The 26,320-nt window shown below is 48.0% G+C and overlaps 1 protein-coding gene across 2 annotated transcripts in view; it reads left to right on the forward strand.

Moving 5' to 3' along the window:
* Positions 1-26,320, forward strand: part of CASD1 (CAS1 domain containing 1) — a 176,331-nt gene that overhangs the window by 74,079 nt on the left and 75,932 nt on the right. For both annotated transcript variants that reach the window (XM_063921397.1, XM_063921399.1), the window contains 2 exons: positions 24,753-24,815; positions 25,377-25,421. In XM_063921397.1, the coding sequence (XP_063777467.1) occupies positions 24,753-24,815; positions 25,377-25,421 (108 nt within the window). The remainder of the gene's footprint in view (positions 1-24,752; positions 24,816-25,376; positions 25,422-26,320) is intronic.

Here is a 26,320-nt window from a genome sequence, read left to right on the forward strand (position 1 = left end):
TCCGGGAGAGTGGGGTCTTCATCAGGAGGTCTTCGCACAGATCGTGGGTCGGTGGGGACTGCCCCAAATAGACATGATGGCGTCCCGTCTCAACAAAAAGCTAAAGCGGTATTGCGCCAGGTCAAGGGACCCTCAGGCAGTGGCGGTAGACGCCCTGGTGACGCCTTGGGTGTTCAGGTCGGTCTATGTGTTCCCTCCTCTTCCTCTCATACCCAAGGTGTTGAGAATAATAAGACGAAGAGGAGTGAGAACAATCTTCGTTGCTCCGGATTGGCCACGAAGGACTTGGTATCCGGATCTGCAGGAGTTGCTCGCAGAAGATCCGTGGCCTCTTCCTCTACGACAGGACCTACTGCAACAGGGGCCCTGTATGTTCCAAAACTTACCTCGGCTGCGTTTGACGGCATGGCGGTTGAACGCCGGATCCTAGCGGACAAAGGTATGCCGGAGGAGGTCATTCCTACCCTGATTAAGGCTAGGAAGGACGTGACATCAAAACATTATCACCGCATATGGAGAAAATATGTTTCTTGGTGTGAGGCCAGGAATACTCCTACGGAGGAATTCCATTTGGGCCGTCTCCTTCACTTCCTTCAAACTGGAGTGAATTTGGGCCTAAAATTAGGGTCCATAAAGGTTCAAATTTCGGCTTTATCCATTTTCTTTCAAAAGGAATTGGCTTCTCTTCCTGAAGTTCAGACATTTGTGAAGGGAGTACTGCATATTCAGCCCCCGTTTGTGCCTCCGGTGGCGCCTTGGGACCTTAATGTGGTGTTAAGTTTCCTTAAGTCACATTGGTTTGAACCTCTCAACACGGTGGAGTTGAAGTACCTCACTTGGAAGGTGGTCATGTTGCTAGCCCTAGCTTCAGCAAGGCAAGTTTCGGAATTGGCGGCTTTGTCACATAAAAGCCCCTATCTGGTTTTTCATGTGGATAGGGCGGAATTGAGGACACGTCCTCACTTCCTTCCTAAGGTGGTCTCATCTTTTCATATGAACCAACCTATTGTAGTGCCTGTGGCTACGCGTGGCTTGGAGGATTCCGAGTCCCTTGATGTGGTCAGGGCTTTGAAGATTTATGTGGCTAGGGTCAGGAAGACAGAAGCTTTGTTTGTTCTATATGCGGCCAACAAGATTGGCGCTCCTGCTTCAAAGCAGACTATTGCTCGCTGGATCTGTAACACGATTCAGCAGGCGCATTCTACGGCAGGTTTGCCGTTGCCAAAATCGGTTAAGGCCCATTCCACTAGGAAGGTGGGCTCTTCTTGGGCGGCTGCCCGAGGGGTCTCGGCACTACAGTTGTGCCGAGCTGCTACTTGGTCGGGGTAGCACCTTTGATAGGTTCTATAAGTTTGATACCCTGGCTGAGGAGGACCTTCTGTTTGCTCAATCGGTGCTGCAGAGTCATCCGCACTCTCCCGCCCGTTTGGGAGCTTTGGTATAATCCCCATGGTCCTTACGGAGTCCCAGCATCCTCTAGGACGTTAGAGAAAATAAGATTTTAAACCTACCGGTAAATCTTTTTCTCGTAGTCCATAGAGGATGCTGGGCGCCCGTCCCAAGTGCGGACTTCTTCTGCAAGACTTGTATATAGTTATTGCTTACATAAGGGTTATGTTATAGTTTAATCGGTTTTGGACCGAGACTATGTTGTTGTTCATACGGTTAACTGGGTAGTTTATCACAAGTTATACGGTGTGATTGGTGTGGCTGGTATGAATCTTGCCCTTAGATTTACAAAAATCCTTTCCTCGTACTGTCCATCTCCTCTGGGCACAGTTTCTCTAACTGAGGTCTGGAGGAGGGGCATAGAGGGAGGAGCCAGTGCACACCCAGAGTCAAAGTCTTTCTTAAAGTGCCCATGTCTCCTGCGGAGCCCGTCTATTCCCCATTGTCCTTACGGAGTCCCAGCATCCTCTACGGACTAGGAGAAAAAGATTTACCGGTAGGTTTAAAATCTTATTTTTTGATTGCATCACCTGTGCATAAACACCTTTCTTATCCATTCACCTGTCCAAAACAGGTGCTGGCAATCACAAATTAAGAAAAAAGTCCAGAAGCAGAGTATTTTGACCCTCTTGGAGAGGGTCATGTTGGGAGGTATGCGACTGACCCGTGTGCTGGCCGCAGGAAGCTGTTAGCACGGCTTTCTCTGGACATATTGGGCGGACGATCAGTAATTGTGTATGCACATATCGATTGTGCAGCACGCTTACCAAATTGATGGTTCGGTCAACCAATCCATTGCTTGGGTGCGTACCCAGCCATACACCTTCACTACTTGTGTTGGATACTGTATTACATCATTTGAAACCTTGCCGCCTAAGCTTTCTCGCTCACAAAGAACCGTGGGCCTAACTCCGACCTGATCGCTAGGGTGCGTTTTTTGCATCCCTGCGATCAGGTAGCCACCGCCTACAGGGGGAGGGGGAAATCGCTGTGCAGGGGTGCGATCGCATGTGCAGGAGAGCTGCACAAACAGAAGTTTGTGCAGTCTCTGCACAGACCGGGACTTAATCTTCCAGTGCGATGATCAGGGCCAGAGCCGACGTCAGAAACCCTCCCTCCAAACGCCTGGTCCCTCCTGCGTTTCTCCTGACACTCCCTGAAAACGGTCAGTTGCCACACACAAACGGCCTCTTCCTGTCAGTCACCTGGCGATCGTCCGTGCGATCGCTTTTCTCACAGCATCCCGTCGGTGCAGTTGTCCGACGCACCGGTGCATTGTGGCGCATACACATTCGCAGTACAGACCCGAACGCCCACTGTGCGAAAACGCACAGCAGCGATCGGGTCTGAATTAGGCCCCTTGTGTACAGATTGCAGAATACATTGATTCTGTCTGTGGCAAAATACCTCTTATAACCATATGGCCAGTGCGATACATTTGTTTTCATGAAGGAAGTCATTTGTAATATAAATAAACAAAGGAAACACTGCAATCCTCAGGGATACAAGAATCATAACAAAAAATTGTTATTCTTCAGATCCGTAGAATTCGCTTATCTGTACAGTATGCAATATTAATAGGCAACAATAATATACACACGACCAGTGTACACTAAAAATAACTAGATAAAACAAAACTTAAAACTAGATATAGAATTAGTATAAATCGACTTCCAACAAAAGACCACACATTCTTTGTAGCATTAGTAAGGAATAAATTAGAGTTCTTTATAATAATCTCAGAACTTTAAGGCAAAATATTCCATGCAGAAATTTGTAAGCAGGTAAATTAGTATTTGAGAAACGTGGTGTTAAGTGTCAGTCAATTAAGTTTTTCACTTACGTCCTAGAGGATGCTGGGGACTCCGTAAGGACCATGGGGAATAGACGGGCTCCGCAGGAGACATGGGCACTAAAAAGAACTTTAGATATGGGTGTGTACTGGCTCCTCCCTCTATGCCCCTGCTCCAGACCTCAGTTTGATACTGTGCCCAGAGGAGACTGGGTGCATTACAGGAGCTCTCCTGAGTTCTCTGAAAAAAAGAATTTTGTTAGGTTTTTTATTTTCAGGGAGCTCTGCTGGCAACAGGCTCCCTGCATCGTGGGACTGAGGAGAGAGAAGCATACCTACTTAAATGCTAGGCTCTGCTTCTTAGGCTACTGAACATCATTAGCTCCAGAGGGAGTCGGAATGCAGGTCTCCCCTCGCAGTTCGTCCCGGAGCCGCGCCACCATCCTCCTTACAGAGCCGGAAGATAGAAGCCGGGTGAGTATGAGAAGATAGAAGACTTCAGAGGCGGCAGAAAACTTCAGATCTTCTTTGAGGTAACGTGCGTGCCATTGCTCCCACACATAACACACATGACAGGCACTGATGGATGCAGGGTGCAGGGGGGGGGCGCCCTGGGCAGCAATTTAAACCTCTGGGACTGGCCAAAAATATATATATATAGGCTCTGCGCTGTATATTGGAGATCCCCCGCCAGTTTTTAAAAGAATTCGAGCGGGACCGAAGCCCGCCGCTGAGGGGGCGGAGCTTGATACCTCAGCACTCACCAGCGCCATTTTCTCCACAGCACACCGCTGAGAAGCTGGCTCCCCGGACTCTCCCCTGCTGAACACGGTGACAGAAGGTTTTAAAGAAAGGGGGGGGGCACATAATTTGGCGCAGTGAATATATATATATATATTATATATATATATATATTATATATATATATAGTCACAAGAAAATGCTGGCACTCTAAGAGACTTGTAAACAACGACACAAATGCTGTAGTTAAGGTCAACGTTTCAGGGCTATGCCCTTTTATCAAGACTAACTAAACATACATAATAAAAGTAAATTTATACATTACCAGTGACACCACGTGTACAGACGACCGCCGCTCTCCGGGAGACCCGCTGACGTCATTGGTGCGCGCTGGCGCCGGCGACCCGGCGTCTCCAGGGGGCGTGGCAAGAAGATGTGTAACCCATCACCATGGGAACTAGTGTAAGAGTGCTGAAAAGGGACAGAAAGGAACAGCCATGCATAAGTAAGGTGCACAGGGAAACAACATCACTGTGCGGCCAATGGCAAAAGATTGCAACAATGTTATTTAAACCATATTAAAGGGGGAGAAGCATCAGCATAATAAACAATGAGCTAAGCTAGCCCTGTATTGTATAAATACAAACATGGATGTATCTACAAATAAGGATACATATCGGGGAGTGACAAAATGATCATTAATGTAAGCCATGCAGTGAGAACTCTAAGAAGAGGCGGCAGAAATTACTTATTTATAAAAAGCATGTATAAGAAAGCATATCGTTCAAACCAAACGGTTTAACCGTTTGGAGGGTATGGATCCAACGGGCTTCCCTCTGTAATAGGAGGCGGCCACGGTTACCCCCTCTGGCATTGTCCGGGATTCCGTCAATCATCTTATATCGAATGGAGGCAAGGTTATGTTGATGTTCTTTGAAATGACGGGCAACGGGTTGGTCAGACCCCCGTCCCTCCAAGGCGGCCCGTATGCTGGAGCGGTGTAACGCAATGCGCTCCTTAAACTGTCGTATCGTCTTGCCAATATAAAGCAGCCCGCAAGGGCATTTGATGTAGTATATGACGTACCGACTGGAACAGGTGAAAGATTGAGTGATACTAAATCTTTTGCCAGATCTAGGGTGGTAGAAAGAATCGCCAGTTTCCAGGCTGCTACACGTAGTGCAGCCTAAGCACTTGTAGTTGCCTGCCTTACGGGAAAGAAAGTGCATGGGGCACTGTAGGTTTCATCTTTGTGATGTCATTATGGACCACAATGTCCTTAATATTTTTACCTCTGCGAAATGAGGGTAAAATCCTAGACTTACTAAGTCTCGGCAGCTGTTTATCATGTGAAATGATGGGCCATAGGCGTTTTGCCGTTTTCATGGCTGTAGTACTAGAAGTAGAGAAGTCTTGTGGCCAAGGAATTAGGTCCTGTAGCTGCCTTTTGGTTGTGGTCTGTAAAAGAGTCATGCGGTCCTGCAACAGTGCTCTCTCCTTTGCTTTCTTCAAATAATGCCATTGGTATCCCCTATTGAGGAATTTGCGCGACATCTGGTCAATGTGAAAAATGGCATCATGGCGGTCACTACAAATGCGTAAGATTCTAATGAATTGGGAATACGGCAAGCCCCACTTTAAAGCTGGCGGGTGAAAGCTAGCTGCATGCAGGGAGGTATTTCTATCCGTTGGTTTCACAAATAGAGAAGTATGCAGCCTATGAGCCTCATCCTGTCTGATACATCCAGATAGTTCATTTGCTCAAAGCTGGTAGTGAAAGTAAATTTAATGGATGTGTCCATAGAATTAATATCTTGCATGGCCTTAATGAAGTTGTCCTCCGAATCAGCCCATAGTATAAAAATGTCATCGATGTAGCGAAAATAGGCCTTCATTTTGTGTGCTACGACCGGATTTGACAGAAACAGATCTTGTTCCACCTCACACATAAATAGGTTGGCTAGGCTCGGAGCCACACAAGACCCCATTGCGCATCCAGACATTTGTAAGTAGATGCGACCATCGAACATGAAGTAATTGCGGGTCAGGGTCAGTTCAAGCAGTTGGATGAAAAAGTTGATATCAGGGCCAGTGTAATTAATATTACACGAAATGGCCCTCTTGATGGCCTGGAGGCCACGTTGGTGCGGAATGTTGGTATAAAGACTGACCACGTCGACCGTGCACATCAGAAGTCTCTCTTGAAGTGGAGTGAGGGTGGCCAACTTAGAAAGAAAAGCTGTGGTGTCCTTGAGGCAGGTGGTCTGACCTTGTACCACAGGCTGGAGGAAGTGGTCCAAATATTTGGACACCATATAATACAGGGAGTCACGGGCAGCAATTATCGGACGCCCAGGAGGGCTGACAGGATTCTTATGGAGCTTGGGTATGGTGTAAAGCACCGGAGTAATGGGCCAGTCCATTGTCAGTGCTTCTTTCACTTTGTGGTCAATGAGGTGCTCCATGCTTGCTTGCTGGAGAATATCATCCAGCTCCCTTTTATATGCCATCGTGGGGTCATTTGGTAATAATAAATATGTGGCGCTGTCCTGGAGTTGAGAGTAGACCTCACTCTTATATGCCGTAAGGTCCTGGACGACCACGCCCCCGCCTTTGTCGGCGGGACGTATAACTATATCAGAATATGTACCCAGATTTTTCAAAGCTTCGTACTCGGACTTGCTGAGATTGCCCTTGAAGGGGACATGTTGCATGTCAATATGGTCATACATGTTGCTCATGTGATTGACAAAGCATTTGATGTTGGGGTTACTTGATACAGGGTCAAAGGTAGACGGTTTGGACACTGGAGCCAGAGGTGCAGGGGCGGTGATCTCATCACCAAAGAATTCTTTGAGGCGTACTCTTCGACCGAATTTGAAAAGGTCTACTTTATTTTGAAAGGCGTCAGATTTATTCGCAGGGACGAAGGACAGTCCTTTATTGAGAACAGATGTTTCATCAGGAGTGAGGATACGAGTTGATAAATTGAAGACTATGTCTTCTTGTTGGTGGTCTTTTTTGAGGTTCCTCGTCCACTGTCTGCCTCGGCGGGTGTAGCGCCTTTTTTGGGGGCTCTATTTGTGAAACCAACGGATAGAAATACCTCCCTGCATGCAGCTAGCTTTCACCCGCCAGCTTTAAAGTGGGGCTTGCCGTATTCCCAATTCATTAGAATCTTACGCATTTGTAGTGACCGCCATGATGCCATTTTTCACATTGACCAGATGTCACGCAAATTCCTCAATAGGGGATACCAATGGCATTATTTGAAGAAAGCAAAGGAGAGAGCACTGTTGCAGGACCGCATGACTCTTTTACAGACCACAACCAAAAGGCAGCTACAGGACCTAATTCCTTGGCCACAAGACTTCTCTACTTCTAGCACTACAGCCATGAAAACGGCAAAACGCCTATGGCCCATCATTTCACATGATAAACAGCTGCCGAGACTTAGTAAGTCTAGGATTTTACCCTCATTTCGCAGAGGTAAAAATATTAAGGACATTGTGGTCCATAATGACATCACAAAGATGAAACCTACAGTGCCCCATGCACTTTCTTTCCCGTAAGGCAGGCAACTACAAGTGCTTAGGCTGCACTACGTGTAGCAGCCTGGAAACTGGCGATTCTTTCTACCACCCTAGATCTGGCAAAAGATTTAGTATCACTCAATCTTTCACCTGTTCCAGTCGGTACGTCATATACTACATCAAATGCCCTTGCGGGCTGCTTTATATTGGCAAGACGATACGACAGTTTAAGGAGCGCATTGCGTTACACCGCTCCAGCATACGGGCCGCCTTGGAGGGACGGGGGTCTGACCAACCCGTTGCCCGTCATTTCAAAGAACATCAACATAACCTTGCCTCCATTCGATATAAGATGATTGACGGAATCCCGGACAATGCCAGAGGGGGTAACCGTGGCCGCCTCCTATTACAGAGGGAAGCCCGTTGGATCCATACCCTCCAAACGGTTAAACCGTTTGGTTTGAACGATATGCTTTCTTATACATGCTTTTTATAAATAAGTAATTTCTGCCGCCTCTTCTTAGAGTTCTCACTGCATGGCTTACATTAATGATCATTTTGTCACTCCCCGATATGTATCCTTATTTGTAGATACATCCATGTTTGTATTTATACAATGCAGGGCTAGCTTAGCTCATTGTTTATTATGCTGATGCTTCTCCCCCTTTAATATGGTTTAAATAACATTGTTGCAATCTTTTGCCATTGGCCGCACAGTGATGTTGTTTCCCTGTGCACCTTACTTATGCATGGCTGTTCCTTTCTGTCCCTTTTCAGCACTCTTACACTAGTTCCCATGGTGATGGGTTACACATCTTCTTGCCACGCCCCCTGGAGACGCCGGGTCGCCGGCGCCAGCGCGCGCCAATGACGTCAGCAGGTCTCCCGGAGAGCGGCGGTCGTCTGTACACGTGGTGTCACTGGTAATGTATAAATTTACTTTTATTATGTATGTTTAGTTAGTCTTGATAAAAGGGCATAGCCCTGAAACGTTGACCTGAACTACAGCATTTGTGTCGTTTTTTACAAGTCTCTTAGAGTGCCAGCATTTTCTTGTGACTATATTTCCCAGCTTTGACTGACGCAGGGCACCGGAGCAATTTGCATATATGCTTACTGGGAGTGCCATACTGTGCTTTGTATTATATATATATATATATATATATATATATATATATATATATATATATATATATATATATTCTCTGACGTCCTAGTGGATGCTGGGACTCCGTCAGGACCATGGGGATTAGCGGCTCCGCAGGAGACAGGGCACAAAAATAAAGCTTTAGGATCAGGTGGTGTGCACTGGCTCCTTCCCCCTATGACCCTCCTCCAAGCCTCAGTAAGGTTTTTGTGCCCGTCCGAGCAGGGTGCAATCTAGGTGGCTCTCCTAAAGAGCTGCTTAGAAAAAGTTATTAGGTTTTTTATTTTCAGTGAGACCTGCTGGCAACAGGCTCACTGCTACGAGGGACTTAGGGGAGAGAAGTGAACTCACCTGCGTGCAGGATGGATTGGCTTCTTAGGCTACTGGACACCATTAGCTCCAGAGGGATCGAACACAGGCCCAGCCATGGAGTCCGGTCCCGGAGCCGCGCCGCCGACCCCCTTGCAGATGCCGAAAAGTGAAGAGGTCCAGAAACCGGCGGCAGAAGACTTTTCAGTCTTCATGAGGTAGCGCACAGCACTGCAGCTGTGCGCCATTGTTGTCACACACTTCACACCAGCGGTCACGGAGGGTGCAGGGCGCTGGGGGGGGCGCCCTGGGCAGCAATGATAATACCTTATTCTGGCTAAAAAATACATCACATATAGTCCCTGGGGCTATATGGATGTATTTAACCCCTGCCAGGTCTCAGAAAAACGGGAGAAGAAGCCCGCCGAAAAGGGGGCGGGGCCTATTCTCCTCAGCACACAGCGCCATTTTCCCTCACAGAAATGCTGGTGGGAAGGCTCCCAGGCTCTCCCCTGCACTGCACTACAGAAACAGGGTTAAAACAGAGAGGGGGGGCACTTATTTGGCGATATGATTATATATATTAAGATGCTATAAGGGAAAAACACTTATATGAAGGTTGTCCCTGTATAATTATAGCGTTTTGGTGTGTGCTGGCAAACTCTCCCTCTGTCTCCCCAAAGGGCTAGTGGGGTCCTGTCCTCTATCAGAGCATTCCCTGTGTGTGTGCTGTGTGTCGGTACGTGTGTGTCGACATGTATGAGGACGATGTTGGTGAGGAGGCGGAGCAATTGCCTGTAATGGTGATGTCACTCTCTAGGGAGTCGACACCGGAATGGATGGCTTATTTAAGGAATTACGTGATAATGTCAACACGCTGCAAGGTCGGTTGACGACATGAGACGGCCGGCAAACAAAATAGTACCTGTCCAGGCGTCTCAAACACCGTCAGGGGCATTAAAACGCCCATTTTACCTCAGTCGGTCGACACAGACACAGACATGGACACTGACTCCAGTGTCGACGGTGAAGAAACAAACGTATTTTCCTTTAGGGCCACACGTTAATTGTTAAGGGCAATGAAGGAGGTGTTACATATTTCTGATACTACAAGTACCACAAAAAAGGGTATTATGTGGGGTGTGAAAAAACTACCTATAGTTTTTCCTGAATCAGATAAATTAAACGAAGTGTGTGATGATGCGTGGGTTTCCCCCGATAGAAAATTATTGGCGGTATACCCTTTCCCGCCAGAAGTTAGGGCGCGTTGGGAAACACCCCTCAGGGTGGATAAGGCGCTCACACGCTTATCAAAACAAGTGGCGGTACCGTCTCCAGATAGGGCCGCCCTCAAGGAGCCAGCTGATAGGAGGCTGGAAAATATCCTAAAAAGTATATACACACATACTGGTGTTATACTGCGACCAGCGATCGCCTCAGCCTGGATGTGCAGCGCTGGGGTGGCTTGGTCGGATTCCCTGACTGAAAATATTGATACCCTTGACAGGGACAGTATTTTATTTACTATAGAGCATTTATAGGATGCATTTCTATATATGCGAGATGCACAGAGGGATATTTGCACTCTGGCATCAAGAGTAAGTGCGATGTCCATATCTGCCAGAAGATGTTTATGGACACGACAGTGGTCAGGTGATGCAGATTTCAAACGGCACATGGAAGTATTGCCGTATAAAGGAGAGGAGTTATTTGGGGTCGGTCCATCGGACCTGGTGGCCACGGCAACAGCTGGAAAATCCACCTTTTTTACCCCAAGTTACATCTCAGCAGAAAAAGACACTGTCTTTTCAGCCTCAGTCCTTTTGTCCCCATAAGGGCAAGCGGGCAAAAGGCCAGTCATATCTGCCCAGGGATAGAGGAAAGGGAAGAAGACTGCAGCAGGCAGCCCATTCCCAGGAACAGAAGCCCTTCACCGCTTCTGCCAAGCCCTCAGCATGACGCTGGGGCCGTACAGGACCCCTGGATCCTACAAGTAGTATCCCAGGGGTACTGATTGGAAATTCGAGACGTCTCCCCCTCGCAGGCTCCTGATGTCTGCTTTACCAACGTCTTCCTCCGACAGGAAGGCAGTATTGGAAACAATTCACAAGCTGTATTCCCAGCAGGTGATAATCAAAGTACCCCTCCTACAACAAGGAAAGGGGTATTTTCTCTAACGTCCTAAGTGGATGCTGTGGACTCCGTAAGGACCATGGGGAATAGCGGCTCCGCAGGAGACTGGGCACATCTAAAGAAAGCTTTAGGACTAACTGGTGTGCACTGGCTCCTCCCCCTATGACCCTCCTCCAAGCCTCAGTTAGATTTCTGTGCCCGACGAGAAGGGTGCACACTAGGGGCTCTCCTGAGCTTCTTAGTGAAAGTTTTAGTTTAGGTTTGTTATTTTCAGTGAGACCTGCTGGCAACAGGCTCACTGCATCGAGGGACTAAGGGGAGAAGAAGCGAACTCACCTGCATGCAGAGTGGATTGGGCTTCTTGGCTACTGGACATTAGCTCCAGAGGGACGATCACAGGCCCAGCCTGGATGGGTCCCGGAGCCGCGCCGCCGGCCCCCTTACAGAGCCAGAAGAGCGAAGAGGTCCGGAAAAATCGGCGGCAGAAGACGTTCCTGTCTTCAATAAGGTAGCGCACAGCACTGCAGCTGTGCGCCATTGCTCTCAGCACACTTCATACTCTGGTCACTGAGGGTGCAGGGCGCTGGGGGGGGGGCGCCCTGAGACGCAATAAAACATGATAAAAATACCTTACATGGCAAAAAATACATCGCATATAGCTCCTGGGCTATATGGATGCATTTAACCCCTGCCAGAATATACAGAAAAACGGGAGATAAGGCCGCCGAAAAGGGGGCGGAGCCTATCTCCTCAGCACACTGGCGCCATTTTCCCTCACAGCTCAGTTGGAGGGAAGCTCCCTGGCTCTTCCCTGCAGTCACTACACTACAGAAAGGGTTAAAAAAAGAGAGGGGGGCACTAATTAGGCGCAGTATTAAAACATACAGCAGCTATAAGGGGAAAAACACTTATATAAGGTTATCCCTGTATATATATATAGCGCTCTGGTGTGTGCTGGCATACTCTCCCTCTGTCTCCCCAAAGGGCTAGTGGGGTCCTGTCCTCTATCAGAGCATTCCCTGTGTGTGTGCTGTGTGTCGGTACGTTTGTGTCGACATGTATGAGGAGAAAAATGATGTGGAGACGGAGCAGAGTGTCTGTAACAGTGATGTCACCACCTAGGGGGTCGACACCTGAGTGGATGTACTGTTGAAAATTACGTGACAGTGTCAGCTCTGTATAAAAAAACAGTGGTTGACATGAGACAGCCGGCTACTCAGCTTGTGCCTGTCCAGACGTCTCATAGGCCGTCAGGGGCTCTAAAGCGCCCGTTACCTCAGATGGCAGATACAGACGCCGACACGGATACTGACTCCTGTGTCGACGGTGAAGAGACCACCGTGATTTCCAGTAGGGCCACACGTTAGATGATTGAGACAATGGAAAATGTTTTATACATTTCTGATAATACGAGTACCACCAAAAAGGGGTATTCTGTTCGGTGAGGGAAAAACTACCTGTAGTTTTCCTGAATCTGAGAAATAAAATGAGGTGTGTGATGATGCGTGGGTTTCCCCCCGATAACAATTGATAATTTCTTAAAAAGTATTGGCTGTATACCCTTTCCCGCCAGAGGTTAGGGTGCGTTGGGAAACACCCCCTAGGGGGGATAAGGCGCTCACACGCTTGTAAGAACAAGGGCTCTACCCTCTCATGAGATGGCCGCCCTTAAGGATCCTGCTGATAGAAAGCAGGAGGGTATCCAAAAATGTATTCACACACATACTGGTGTTATACTGCGACCAGCAATCGCCTCAGCCTGGAGGTACAGTGCTGGGTTGGCATGGTCGGATTCCCTGACTGGAAATATTGATATCCTAGATAAGGATAGTATATTATTGCCTATAGAGCATTTAAAAGATGCATTTCTATATATGCATGATGCACAGCGGAATATTTGCCGACTGGCATCAAGTATAAGTGCGTTGTCCAATTCTACCAGTAAAATGGTCAGGTGATGCGGATTCCAAACGGCATTTGGAAGTATTGCCTTTGAAAGGGGACATTTGGGGTCGGTCTTTTAGACCTGGTGGCCACGGCAACAACTGGGAAATCCACGTTTGTACCCCAGGTCGCCTCTCAAAATAAGACGCCGTATTATCAGGCGCAGTCCTTTGTTGGCAAGCGGACAAAAGGTTCCTCTTTTCTGCTCGTGACAGAGGGAGAGGAAAAAGGCTGAAGAGATTACCCAGTTCCCAGGAACAGAAATCCTTTCCCGCCTCTGCAAAGCCCTCAGTATGACGCTAGGGCCTTACAAGCTCAGGCACGGTGGGGGCCCGTTCTCAATGAATTTCAGTGCGCAGTGGGCTCACTCGCAAGTAGACCCCTGGATCCTTCAGGTAATATCTCAAGGGTACATATTGAAATTCGAGACGTCTCCCCCTCGCCGTTTCCAAAAGTCGGCTTTACCGACGTCTCCCTCTGACAGGGAGGCAGTTTTGGAAGCCATTCACAAGCTGTATTCCCAGCAGGTGATAATCAAGGTACCCCTCCTGCAACAGGGAACGGGGTATTATTCCACACTATTGTGGTACCGAAGCCAGACGGCTCGGTGAGACCGATTCTAAATCTAAAATCTTTGAACACTTACATACAGAGGTTCAAATTCAAGATTGAGTCACTCAGAGCAGTGATTGTGAACCTGGAAGAAGGGGACTACATGATGTCTCGGGACATCAAGGATGCTTACCTTCATGTCAAAATTTACCCTTCTCACCAAGGGTACCTCAGGTTATGGTACAGAACTGTCACTATCAGTTCAGACGCTGCCGTAGGGATGGTCCACGGCACCCCGGGTCTTTACCAAGGTAATGGCCGAAATGATATCCCTTCGAAGGAAGGGAATTTTAGTTATCCCTTACTTGGACGATTCCCTGATAAGGGTAAGATCCAGGGAACAGTTGGAAGTCGGTGTAGCACTATCTCAGGTAGTGTTGCGGCAGCACGATTGGATTCTCAATATTCCAAAATCGCAGCTGGTTCCGACGACTTGTCTTCTGTTTCCTAGGGATGTTCCTGGACACAGTCCAGAAAAAAGGTGTTTCTCCCGGAAGAGAAAGCCAGGGAGTTATCCGAGCTAGTCAGGAACCTCCTAAAACCGAACCAAGTCTCAGTGCATCAATGCACAAGGGTTCTGGGTAAAAATGGTGGCTTCCTACGAAGCAATCCCATTCGTTAGATTCCACGCAAGAACTTTCCAGTGGAACCTACTGGACAAATGGTCCGGGTCGCATTTTCAGATGCATCAGCGGATAACCCTGTCACCAAGGACAAGGGTATCCATCATGTGGTGGTTGCAGAGTGCTCATCTTCTAGAGGGCCGCAGATTCGGCATTCAGGACTGGGTCCTGGTGACCACGGATGCCAGCCTGCGAGGCTGGGGAGCAGTCACACAGGGAAGGAATATCCAGGGCTTAGGGTCAAGCCTGGATACATCACTTCACATAAATATCCTGAAGCTAAGGGCCATTTACAATGCTCTAAGCTTATCAAGACCTCTGCTTCAAGGTCAGCCGGTGTTGATCCAGTCGGACAACATCATGGCAGTCACCCACGTAAACAGACAGGGTGGCACAAGAAGCAGGAGGGCAATGGCAGAAGCTGCAGGGATTCTTCGCTGGGCGGAAAATCATGTGATAGCACTGTCAACAGTATTCATTCCGGGAGTGGACAACTGGGAAGCAGACTTCCTCAGCACGACCTCCACCCGGGAGAGTGGGGACTTCACCCAGAAGTCGTCCACATGATTAAAAAACTCGACAGGTATTGCGCCAGGTCAAGAGACCCTCAGGCAATAGTTGTAGACGCTCTGGTAACACCGTGGGTGTACCAGTCAGTGTATGTGTTCCCTCCTCTGCCTCTCATACCCAAGGTACTGAGATTGATAAGATGGAGAGGAGAAAGCACTATATTCGTGGCTCCGGATTTGCCAAGAAGGACTTGGTAACCGGAACTTCAAGAGATGCTCACGGAGGATCCGTGGCCTCTACCTCTAAGAAGGGACCTGCTCCAGCAAGGACCCTGTCTGTTCCAAGACTTACCGCGGCTGCGTTTGACGGCATGGCGGTTGAACGCCGGATCCTGAAGGAAAAAAGGCATTCCGGATGAAGTCATCCCTATCCTGATCAAAGCCAGGAAGGATGTAACCGCAAAAACATTATCACCGCAATTGGCGAAAATATGTTGCGTGGTGCGAGGCCAGTAAGGCCCGACGGAGGAAATTCAACTGGGTCGATTCCTACATTTCCTGCAAACAGGAGTGTCTATGGGCCTGAAATTGGGGTCCATTAAGGTTCAAATTTCGGCCCTGTCAATTTTCTTCCAAAAAGAACTAGCTTCAGTCCCTGAAGTTCAGACGTTTGTAAAAGGGGTACTGCATATACAGCCTCCTTTTGTGCCTCCAGTGGCACTTTGGGATCTCAATGTAGTTTTGGGTTCCAAAAGTCACATTGGTTTGAACCACTTAAATCTGTGGAGTTAAAATATCTCACATGGAAAGTGGTCATGCTGTTGGCCCTGGCCTGGGCCAGTCGCGTGTCAGAATTGGCGGCTTTATCCTGAAAAAGCCCTTATCTGATTTTCCATTCGGACAGGGCGGAATTGAGGACTCGTCCTCAGTTTCTCCCCAAGGTGGTTTCAGCGTCTCACCTGAACCAACCTATTGGTGGTGCCTGCGGCTACTAGGGACTTGGAGGCCTCCAAGTTGCTAGACGTTGTCAATGCCCTGAAAATATATGTTTCCAGGACGGCTGGAGTCAGGAAATCTGACTCGCTGTTTATCCTGTGTGCACCCAACAAGCTGGGTGCCCCTGCTTCTAAGCAGACTATTGCTCGTTGGATTTGTAGTACAATTCAGCTTGCACATTCTGTGGCAGGCCTGCCACAGCCAAAAATCTGTAAATGCCCACTCCACAAGGAAGGTGGGCTCATCTTGGGCGGCTGCCCGAGGGGTCTCGGCTTTACAACTTTGCCGAGCAGCTACTTGGTCAGGAGCAAATACGTTTGTAAAATTCTACAAAATTGATATCCTGGCTGAGGAGGACCTGGAGTTCTCTCATTTGGTGCTGCAGAGTCATCCGCACTCTCCCGCCCGTTTGGGAGCTTTGGTATAATCCCCATGGTCCTTACGGAGTCCCCAGCATCCACTTAGGACGTTAGAGAAAATAAGAATTTACTTACCGATAATTCTATTTCTCATAGTCCGTAGTGGATGCTGGGCGCCCATCCCAAGTGCGGATTGTCTGCAATACTTGTACATAGTTATTGTTACAAAAATCGGGTTATTATTGTTGTGAGCCATCTTTCAGAGGCTCCTCTGTTATCATGCTGTTAACTGGGTTCAGATCACAGGTTATACGGTGTGATTGGTGTGGCTGGTATGAGTCTTACCCGGGATTCAAAATCCTTCCTTATTGTGTACGCTCGTCCGGGCACAGTATCCTAACTGAGGCTTGGAGGAGGGTCATAGGGGGAGGAGCCAGTGCACACCAGTTAGTCCTAAAGCTTTCTTTAGATGTGCCCAGTCTCCTGCGGAGCCGCTATTCCCCATGGTCCTTACGGAGTCCCCAGCATCCACTACGGACTATGAGAAATAGAATTATCGGTAAGTAAATTCTTATTATTCCACACTATATTGTGGTACTGAAGCCAGACGGCTCGGTGAGACCTATTCTAAATCTGAAATCTTTGAACACTTACATACAAAGGTTCAAATCAAGATGGAGTCACTCAGAGCAGTGATAGCGAACTAGGAAGAAGGGGACTATATGGTGTCCCTGGACATCAGGGATGCTTACATCCATGTCCAAAATTGCCTTTCTCACCAAGGGTACCTCAGGTTCGTGGTACGGAACTGTCACTATCAGTTTCAGACGCTGCCGTTTGGATTGTCCACGGCACCCCGGGTCTTTACCAAAGTAATGGCCGAAATGATGATTCTTCAAAGAAAAGGCGTCTTAAATATCCCTTACTTGGACGATCTTCTGATAAGGGCAAGGTCCAGAGAACAGTTGGAAGTCGAAGTAGCACTATCTCAAGTAGTTCTACGACAGCACGGGTGGATTCTAAATATTCCAAAATCACAGCCGTTTCCGACGACACGTCTGCTGTTCCTAGGGATGATTCTGGACACAGTCCAGAAAAAGGTGTTTCTCCCGGAGGAGAAAGCCAGGGAGTTATCCGAGCTAGTCTTATTACGAAGCGATTCCATTCGGCAGATTCCACGCAAGAACTTTTCAGTGGGATCTGCTGGACAAATGGTCCGGATTGCATCTTCAGATGCATCAGCGGATAACCCTATCTCCAAGAACAAGGGTATCTCTCCTGTGGTGGTTACAGAGTGCTCATCTTCTAGAGGGCCGCAGATTCGGCATTCAGGATTGGATGCTGGTGACCACGGAGGCCAGCCTGAGAGGCTGGGGAGCAGTCACACAGGGAAAAAATTTCTAGGGAGTGTGATCAAGTCTGGAGACTTTTCTCCACATAAATATACTGAAGCTAAGGACAATTTACAATGCTCTAAGCTTAGCAAGACCTCTGCTTCAAGGTCAGCCGGTATTGATCCAGTGGGACAACATCACGGCAGTCGCCCACGTAAACAGACAGGGCGGCACAAGAAGCAGGAGGCCAATGGCAGAAACTGCAAGGATTTTTCGCTGGGCGGAAAATCATGTGATAGCACTGTCAGCAGTGTTCATTCCGGGAATGGACAACTGGGAAGCAGACTTCCTCAGCAGAAAAAACTGGACAGGTATTGCGCCAGGTCAAGAGACCCTCAGGCAGTAGCTGTAGACGCTCTGGTAACACCATGGGTGTACCAGTCAGTGTAGGTGTTTCCTCCTCTGCCTCTCATACCAAAAGTACTGAGAATTATACGGCAAAGGGGAGTAAGAACGATACTCGTGGCTCCGGATTGGCCAAGAAGAACTTGGTACCCGGAACTTCAGGAGATGCTCACGGAAGATCCGTGGTCTCTACCCCTAAGACGGGACCTGCTTCAGCAGGGACCGGGTCTATTCCAAGACTTACCGTGGCTGTTTTTAACGGCATGGCGGTTGAACGCCGAATTCTAAGGGAAAAAGGCATTCCGGAAGAGGTCATCCCTACGCTGGTAAAAGCCAGGAAGGAGGTGACTGCACAACATTATCACCGCATTTGGAGAAAATATGTTGCGTGGTGGGAGGCCAGGAAGGCCACCACGGAGGAATTTCAACTGGGTCGATTCCTACATTTCCTGCAAACAGGATTGTCTATGGGACTCAAATTGGGGTCCATTAAGATTCAAATTTCGGCCCTGTCGATTTCTTCCAGAAAAAATTGGCTTCAGTTCCTGAAGTCCAGACTTTTGTAAAAGGAGTACTACATATACAGCCCCCGGTTGTGCCCCCAGTGGCTCCGTGGTACCTTAATGTAGTTTTGGATTTTCTCAAATCCCATTGGTTTGAGCCACTCAAATCGGTGGATTTGAAATATCTTACATGGAAAGTAACCATGCTACTGGCCCTGGCTTCAGCCAGGAGAGTATCAGAATTGGCGGCTTTATCGTATAAAAGCCCATATCTGATTTTCCATTTGGACAGGGCAGAACTGCGGACGCGTCCTCAGTTTCTGCCTAAGGTGGTGTCAGCGTTTCACCTGAACCAACCTATTGTGGTGCCTGCGGCTACTAGCGATTTGGAGGATTCCAAGTTGCTGGACGTTGTCAGGGCATTGAAAATATATATTTCAAGGACGGCCGGAGTCAGAAAATCTGACTCGCTGTTTATACTGTATGCACCCAACAAGCTGGGTGCTCCTGCTTCTAAGCAGACGATTGCTCGTTGGATTTGTAGCACAATTCAACTTGCACATTCTGTGGCAGGCCTGCCACAGCCTAAATCTGTCAAGGCCCATTCCACAAGGAAGGTGGGCTCATCCTGGGCGGCTGCCCGAGGGGTCTCGGCATTACAACTCTGCCGAGCAGCTACGTGGTCGGGGGAGAACACGTTTGTAAAATTCTACAAATTTGATACCCTGGCTAAAGAGGACCTGGAGTTCTCTCATTCGGTGCTGCAGAGTCATCCGCACTCTCCCGCCCGTTTGGGAGCTTTGGTATAATCCCCATGGTCCTGACGGAGTCCCAGCATCCACTAGGACGTCAGAGAAAATAAGATTTTACTTACCGATAAATCTATTTCTCGTAGTCCGTAGTGGATGCTGGGCGCCCATCCCAAGTGCGGATTGTCTGCAATACTTGTACATAGTTATTGTTACAAAAAAATCGGGTTGTTATTGTTGTGAGCCGTCTGTTCAGAGGCTCCTACGTTTTGTCATACTGTTAACTGGGTTCAGATCACAGGTTGTACAGTGTGATTGGTGTGGCTGGTATGAGTCTTACCCGGGATTCAAAATCCTTCCTTATTGTGTACGCTCGTCCGGGCACAGTATCCTAACTGAGGCTTGGAGGAGGGTCATAGGGGGAGGAGCCAGTGCACACCACCTGATCCTAAAGCTTTATTTTTGTGCCCTGTCTCCTGCGGAGCCGCTAATCCCCATGGTCCTGACGGAGTCCCAGCATCCACTACGGACTACGAGAAATAGATTTATCGGTAAGTAAAATCTTATTATATATATATATATATATATATATATATGCGCTATCTGGGTATTTTTTCCAGGGTCATTGGCGCTGGGTGTGTGCTGGCATACTCTCTCTCTGTCTCTCCAAAGGGCCTTGTTGGGGAACTGTCTCCAGATAGAGTATTCCCTGAGTGTGTGGGGTGTCGGTAAGCGTGGGTCGGCATGTCTGAAACGGAAGGCTCTTCTAGGGAGGAGGTGGAGCAAATGAGTGTGGTGTCTCCGTCGGCAACGCCGACACCTGACTGGTTGGATATATGGAATGTTTTAAATGCAAATGTGAATTTATTACACAAAAGGTTGGACAAAGCAGAGTCCAGGGAATGTACAGGGAGTCTAGCCCTGCCTTTCACTATGTCGCAGGGACCTTCTGGGTCTCAAAAGCGCCCACTATCCCAAGTAGTAGACACTGATACCGACACGGATTCTGACTCCAGTGTCGACTACGATGATGCAAAGTTGTAGCCAAAATTGGCTAAAAGTATTCATTATATGATTATTGCAATAAAAGGTGTGTTGCATATCACTGATGACCCCTCTGTACTGGACACAAGGGTCCATATGTTTAAAGAAAAGAAGCCTGAGGTTACTTTTCCCCCTTCACATGAGCTAAATGAGTTGTTTGAAAGGGCTTGGGAAACTCCAGACAAAAACTGCAGATTCCCAAAAGGATTCTTATGGCGTATTCTTTCCCGTATAAGGATAGGAAACGGTGGGAATCCTCCCCAAGGGTGGACAAAGCGTTGACACGCTTATCCAAAAAGGTAGTGTTGCCGTCTCAAGATACCGCAACCCTCAAGGATCCTGCTGATCGCAGGCAGGAGACTACCTTGAAGTCAATTTACACACATACTGGTACATTGCTCAGACCGGCGATAGCATAGCGTCGGCTTGGGTTTGTAGCGCTGTAGCAGCGTGGACAGATACCTTATCGGCTGATATTGATACGCTGGATAAGGAAACCATTTTATTGACCCTGGGTCATATTAAGGATGTGGTCCTATATATGAGGGATGCTCAGAGAGACGTGGGCCTACTGGGTTCCAGAGCCAACGCGATGGCGATTTCTGCTAGGCGAGTCCTATGGACCCGACAATGGACGGGTGATGCCGACTCGAAGAGGCATATGGAGGTTTTGCCTTACAAGGGTGAGGAATTGTTTGGAGAAGGTCTCACAAACCTGGTTTTCACAGCTACGGCAGGTAAATCAACTTTTTTGCCCTATGTTTCCTCACAGCCTAAGAAAATGCCACATTATCAGATGCAGTCCTTTCGGTCGCATAAATCCAAGAGAGTATGGGGATCTTCCTTTCTTGCCAGAGGTAAGGGCAAGGGGAAAAAGCTGCCAACTACAGCTAGTTCCCAGGAGCAGAAGTCCTCCCTGGCTTCAACAAAATTCACCGCATGACGCTGGGGCTCCGCTGAGGGAGTCCGCCCCAGTGGGGGCACGTCTTCGACTTTTCAGCCATGTCTGGGTTCAATCACAGGTGAATCCCTGGGCAATAGACATTGTTTCCCAGGGTTACAGGCTGGAATTCGAAGAGGTGCCTCCTAGCCGGTTTTTCAAATTGGCCCTGCCGATTCAAAAATTGTGTCTTCAACAAGTGGTGATCAAAGTTCCCCTGCCTCAGCAGGGGATGGGGTATTACTCAACCCTGTTTGTGGTCCCGAAACCGGACGGTTCGGTCAGACCCATTCTGAATTTAAAATCCTTAAACCTATACTTAAAAAGGTTCAAGTTCAAGATGGAATCGCTCAGAGTGGTCATCGCCAGCCTGGAGGGGGAGGATTATACGGTATCCCTGGACATAAAGGATGCTCACCTTCATGTCCCCATATATCCTCCTCATCAGGCGTTCCTGAGATTTGCTGTACAGGATTGTCATTACCAATTTCAGACGTTGCCGTTTGGGCTTTCCACGGCCCCGAGGGTGTTCACCAAGGTAATGGCGGAAATGATGGTGCTCCTGCGCAGGCAGGGAGTCACAATTATCCTGTACTTGGACGATCTCCTAATAAAAGCGAGATCAAGAGAGCAGTTGCTGAACAGTGTATCACTCTCCCTGAGGGTTTTGCAGCAGCACGGCTGGATTCTCAGTTGGTTCCAACGAACCGATTGCCTTTCTTAGGCATGATTCTGGATACAGAACAGAAAAGGGTTTTTCTCCCGATGGAAAAGGCCCAGGAACTCCAGAGCTTGGTCAGAGACCTGTTGAAGCCGAAAAGGGTGTCGGTGCATCTATGCACTCGAGTTCTAGGAAAGATGGTGGCGTCTTACGAGGCCATTCCATTAGGAAGGTTCCATGCAAGGACTTTTCAGTGGGACCTTCTGGACAAGTGGTCCGGGTCACATCTACATATACATCAGATGATCAGTCTGTCCCCAAGGGCCAGGGTATCTCTCCTGTGGTGGCTGCGGAGTGCTCACCTTCTAGAGGGTCGCAGGTTCGGCATTCAGGACTGGGTTCTGGTAACCACGGACGCGAGCCTCCGAGGATGGGGAGCAGTCACACAGGGAAGAAACGTCCAAGGTCTGTGGTCAAGCCAGGAGGCTTGTCTACACATCAACGTACTGGAATTAAGGGCCATATACAACGACCTTCGTCAAGCGGAGAATTTTCTTCGCGACCTACCGGTTCTGATCCAGTCAGACAACATCACCGCAGTGGCTCATGTAAACCGCCAGGGCGGAACAAAGAGCAGAGTGGCAATGGCAGAAGCCACCAGGATTCTTCGCTGGGCGGAAAATCATGTAAGCGCTCTGACAGCAGTCTTCATTCCGGGAGTGGACAACTGGGAAGCAGACTTCCTCAGCAGACACGATCTACATCCAGGAGAGTAGGGACTTCATCAGGAAGTCTTTGCGGAGATTACAAGTCAGTGGGGACTGCCTCAAATAGACATGATGGCGTCACGCCTCAACAAGAAGCTTCCGAGATATTGCGCCAGGTCAAGGGACCCTCAGGTGGTAGCAGTGGACGCCCTGATGACACCGTGGGTGTTCCAGTCGGTCTATGTGTTCCCTCCTCTTCCTCTCATCTCAAAGATATTGAGAATCATAAGACGAAGAGGAGTACAGACAATTCTCATTGTTCCAGATTGGCCTCGAAGGGCCTGGTATCCGGATCTGCAGGAAATGCTCACAGAAGATCCGTGGCCTCTTCCTCTCAGAGAGGACCTGTTGCAACAAGACTGTTCCAAGACTTACCGCGGCTGCGTTTGACGGCTTGGCGGTTGAACGCCGGATCCTAGCGGAAAAGGGCATTCCGGATGAGGTCATTCCTACTCTGATAAAGGCTAGGAAGGAGGTGACAGCAAAACATTATCACCGTATATTGAGGAAGTATGTGTCTTGGTGTGAGTCCAAGAACGCTCCTCCGGAAGAATTTCATCTGGGCCGTTTTCTTCATTTCCTACAGACCGGAGTGAATTTGGGGCTAAAATTAGGCTCCATTAAAGTTCAGATGTGCTTGTGGCTACGCGGGACTTGGAGGATTCCGAGTCCCTTGATGTGGTCAGGGAATTGAAAATTATGTAGCCAGAACGGCTCGGGTTAGGAAAACAGAGGCACTGTTTGTCTTTTATGCAGCCAACAAGGTTGGCGCTCCTGCTTCTAAGCAGACTATTGCTCGCTGGATCTGTAACACGATTCAGCAGGCTCATTCTACGGCTGGATTGCCGTTACCAAATTCAGTAAAGGCCCATTCCACTAGGAAGGTGGGCTCTTCTTGGGCGGCTGCCCGAGGTGTCTCGGCGTTACAGCTTTGCCGAGCGGCGACTTGGTCGGGTTCAAACACCTTTGCAAAGTTTTACAAGTTTGATACCCTGGCTGAGGAGGACCTCATGTTTGCTCAATCGGTGCTGCAGAGTCATCCGCACTCTCCCGCCTGTTTTGAAGCTTTGGTATAATCCCCATGGTCCTTACGGAGTCCCCAGCATCCTCTAGGACGTAAGAGAAAAAAGATTTTAAACCTACCGGTAAATCTTTTTCTCCTAGTCCGTAGAGGATGCTGGGGACTCCGTAAGGACCATGGGGAATAGACGGGCTCCGCAGGAGACATTGGCACTAAAAAGAACTTTAGATATGGGTGTGCACTGGCTCCTCCCTCTATGCCGTTCCTCCAGACCTCAGTTAGATAAACTGTGCCCAGAGGAGACGGACAGTACGAGGAAAGGATTTGTTAATCCAAGGGCAAGATTCACACCAGCCCACACCAACCACACCGTATAACATGGAATATACGAACCAGTTAACAGTATGAAACAAAACAGCATCAGCCCGAGACTGATCAAACTGTAACATAACCCTTATGTAAACCAAAACTATATACAAGTCTTGCAGAATTCAGTCCGCAGTGGGACGGGCGCCCAGCATCCTCTACGGACTAGGAGAAAAAGATTTACCAGTAGGTTTAAAATCTTATTTATCTAATTTTTATCCCAAAAGCTTCCACTCCCTGAAACCTTATGGTTATAAGCAAGCAACATCCTTATATGTAAAATTGCTCAGTCCCTTTAAAATTACTTTTGCAGCCTTAGGGAGGATTCTTGATGTGACTCCAGCGACACACCGGCCGGGTACATGTTTGGTATACAACATTATGGTGGTGGATTGTATTTACACGCTGCAGCAAAAGATGTACTGCCCTTACACAGCACCGAAGAGACTGTGTCAGTGGGTTTGATATAATGCAGGTTCTTTCTGCCCATTTATCTCTCGCTGTTTTTCTGTGAAACATCCTCCATTGACGATTATTTGCTATCATTGGCCAGAGGTGTGAAATCTGCACTACAGCCAGACCAATCCACTATTTACTTCCATTGTTGAACTTTCACCTAAAAGATAAGCGTTCACTGCTGATTGCTTACAACTGTTGGCTCTAAAGCAACCTAAGGCATCGCTCCACAATTGCTGGGCTCCCTCAGCTGTTTATATCATCTCTACAAAAGGGTCAGTTCTGTTGTGTAGGAGCACATAGAGTGACATGAATGTAGGCAAGTGGCAGCGATAGTTATTATGCAATTTTCCTTACAGGATTTCTTATGGCATCCAGAGGTGAACACTTCCATGAAACAATGCTTCCAGTCTCTGATCGAGGTACGTGCCTGCCGTTTTTGCTGTCTCTTTTTGAGCAATTGCTACTTACTTTCTGCAGAGCAGTTCTGTGTCATATCCAAGGATATGCAAAAAATAATAATAATAAAAGACTTAGAGGAATAAATGAAATGTAAAGATGACAATAGATAAATCAAAGTTTTTAGTAAGAGTTCCAACAGAGCACGGAAATCCATTAAATGAGTCATTCAGAATGGATAAAGGAATTATTATTTTTTTAAATGTATTTTATTTTCTTTTGTCATTGTTTTTAATATACAAACAACTGTCACATTTTCATACACTCTGTGCATCACAATCACATCCTAATTGTCACTAAGAAATGTCCCTAGTGCACTTTCTCAGGATCTGTAAATCTGCTCCTCTCCCAGCACTCTATAAGACCTTACCTTTCATCCCTCTGTTACCCACTTCAATGTGACCCATGTCACACGTGACTTATCGTTTATCATTGACGTGCCCGCTCTCTCCCTCTGTGCTGATAGCAGAACACTCGGCTCTAGTCCGTGTTGTGCATTTATTGTTTTGTGTCTTTTCTTCCAGAGCACATCATCAAAGCCAAAGATGGTAGTAGCAGGAGCCGCCACGGTAAGCGTCCTTTTTCTGTCCACCAATGGTCTGACAATTACCTAAACTACCAAAGTCAGGCTATTATGGGGTCTATTCATGAAGCAGTGAAAAAAGTGGAGAAGTGAGCCAGTGGGGAAGTTGCCCATGGCAACCAATCAGTGTTGACGTAACATTTATAAAATGCATTCTATAAAATTATACTTAGCAGCTGATTGGTTGTCATGGACAACTTCTCCACTGGCTCACTTCTCCACTCTTTTAACTGGTACATGAATAGACCCCTTAATCTGTCATTCTCTCTTAAAATAAATAGGTGACGCTATGGGTGGTATTCATGTGACCGGCGGTCAGCAGACCGACGGTCACATGACCTCCCCCAAAATCCCGCCCCCTCACTGCCCCGACGGTCAGCATGCCGTCCAACAGGGACTATTTCCACTCGTGGGTATCCACGACACCCATAAAGTGAAACTAGAACCCGCAGCGTCGAGCCCACAAGGGGCTTGCTGCACTCGCCCCTCCCCACTGGGATCCCGGCATCGTTAAGCTGCCTGGATCCCGGCGTCGTTATGCTGACCGGCGGTCAGGAGACCATCGGTCAGCCATACTACACCCGACGTTATCACATATAGTTTTGAGGAACATACCTTTTAACTTTATAACCTAATGGAAAACAGGGCAGATTTATAAATAAATATGAGATTATTTAATCGTGATATAAGAAACTGTTAATAAATAAGCCCATAAACATTATACAGCATCCCTATTTCCCTTGCAGAACTCATATGCTCCTTAAACTCTTCCCACACATGCCTGTACACATACTGTACTGTAACTCGGCCAGCCTCTCTGGGATCTACTATCTACAGTTGGAGGTCTATCTGAGTTTTGTAGGGGGTGACAGTACATGTTATAAT

This window comes from Pseudophryne corroboree, chromosome 5 (genome assembly GCF_028390025.1).
Source record: "Pseudophryne corroboree isolate aPseCor3 chromosome 5, aPseCor3.hap2, whole genome shotgun sequence".
NCBI classification, from domain to species: Eukaryota; Metazoa; Chordata; class Amphibia; order Anura; family Myobatrachidae; genus Pseudophryne; species Pseudophryne corroboree.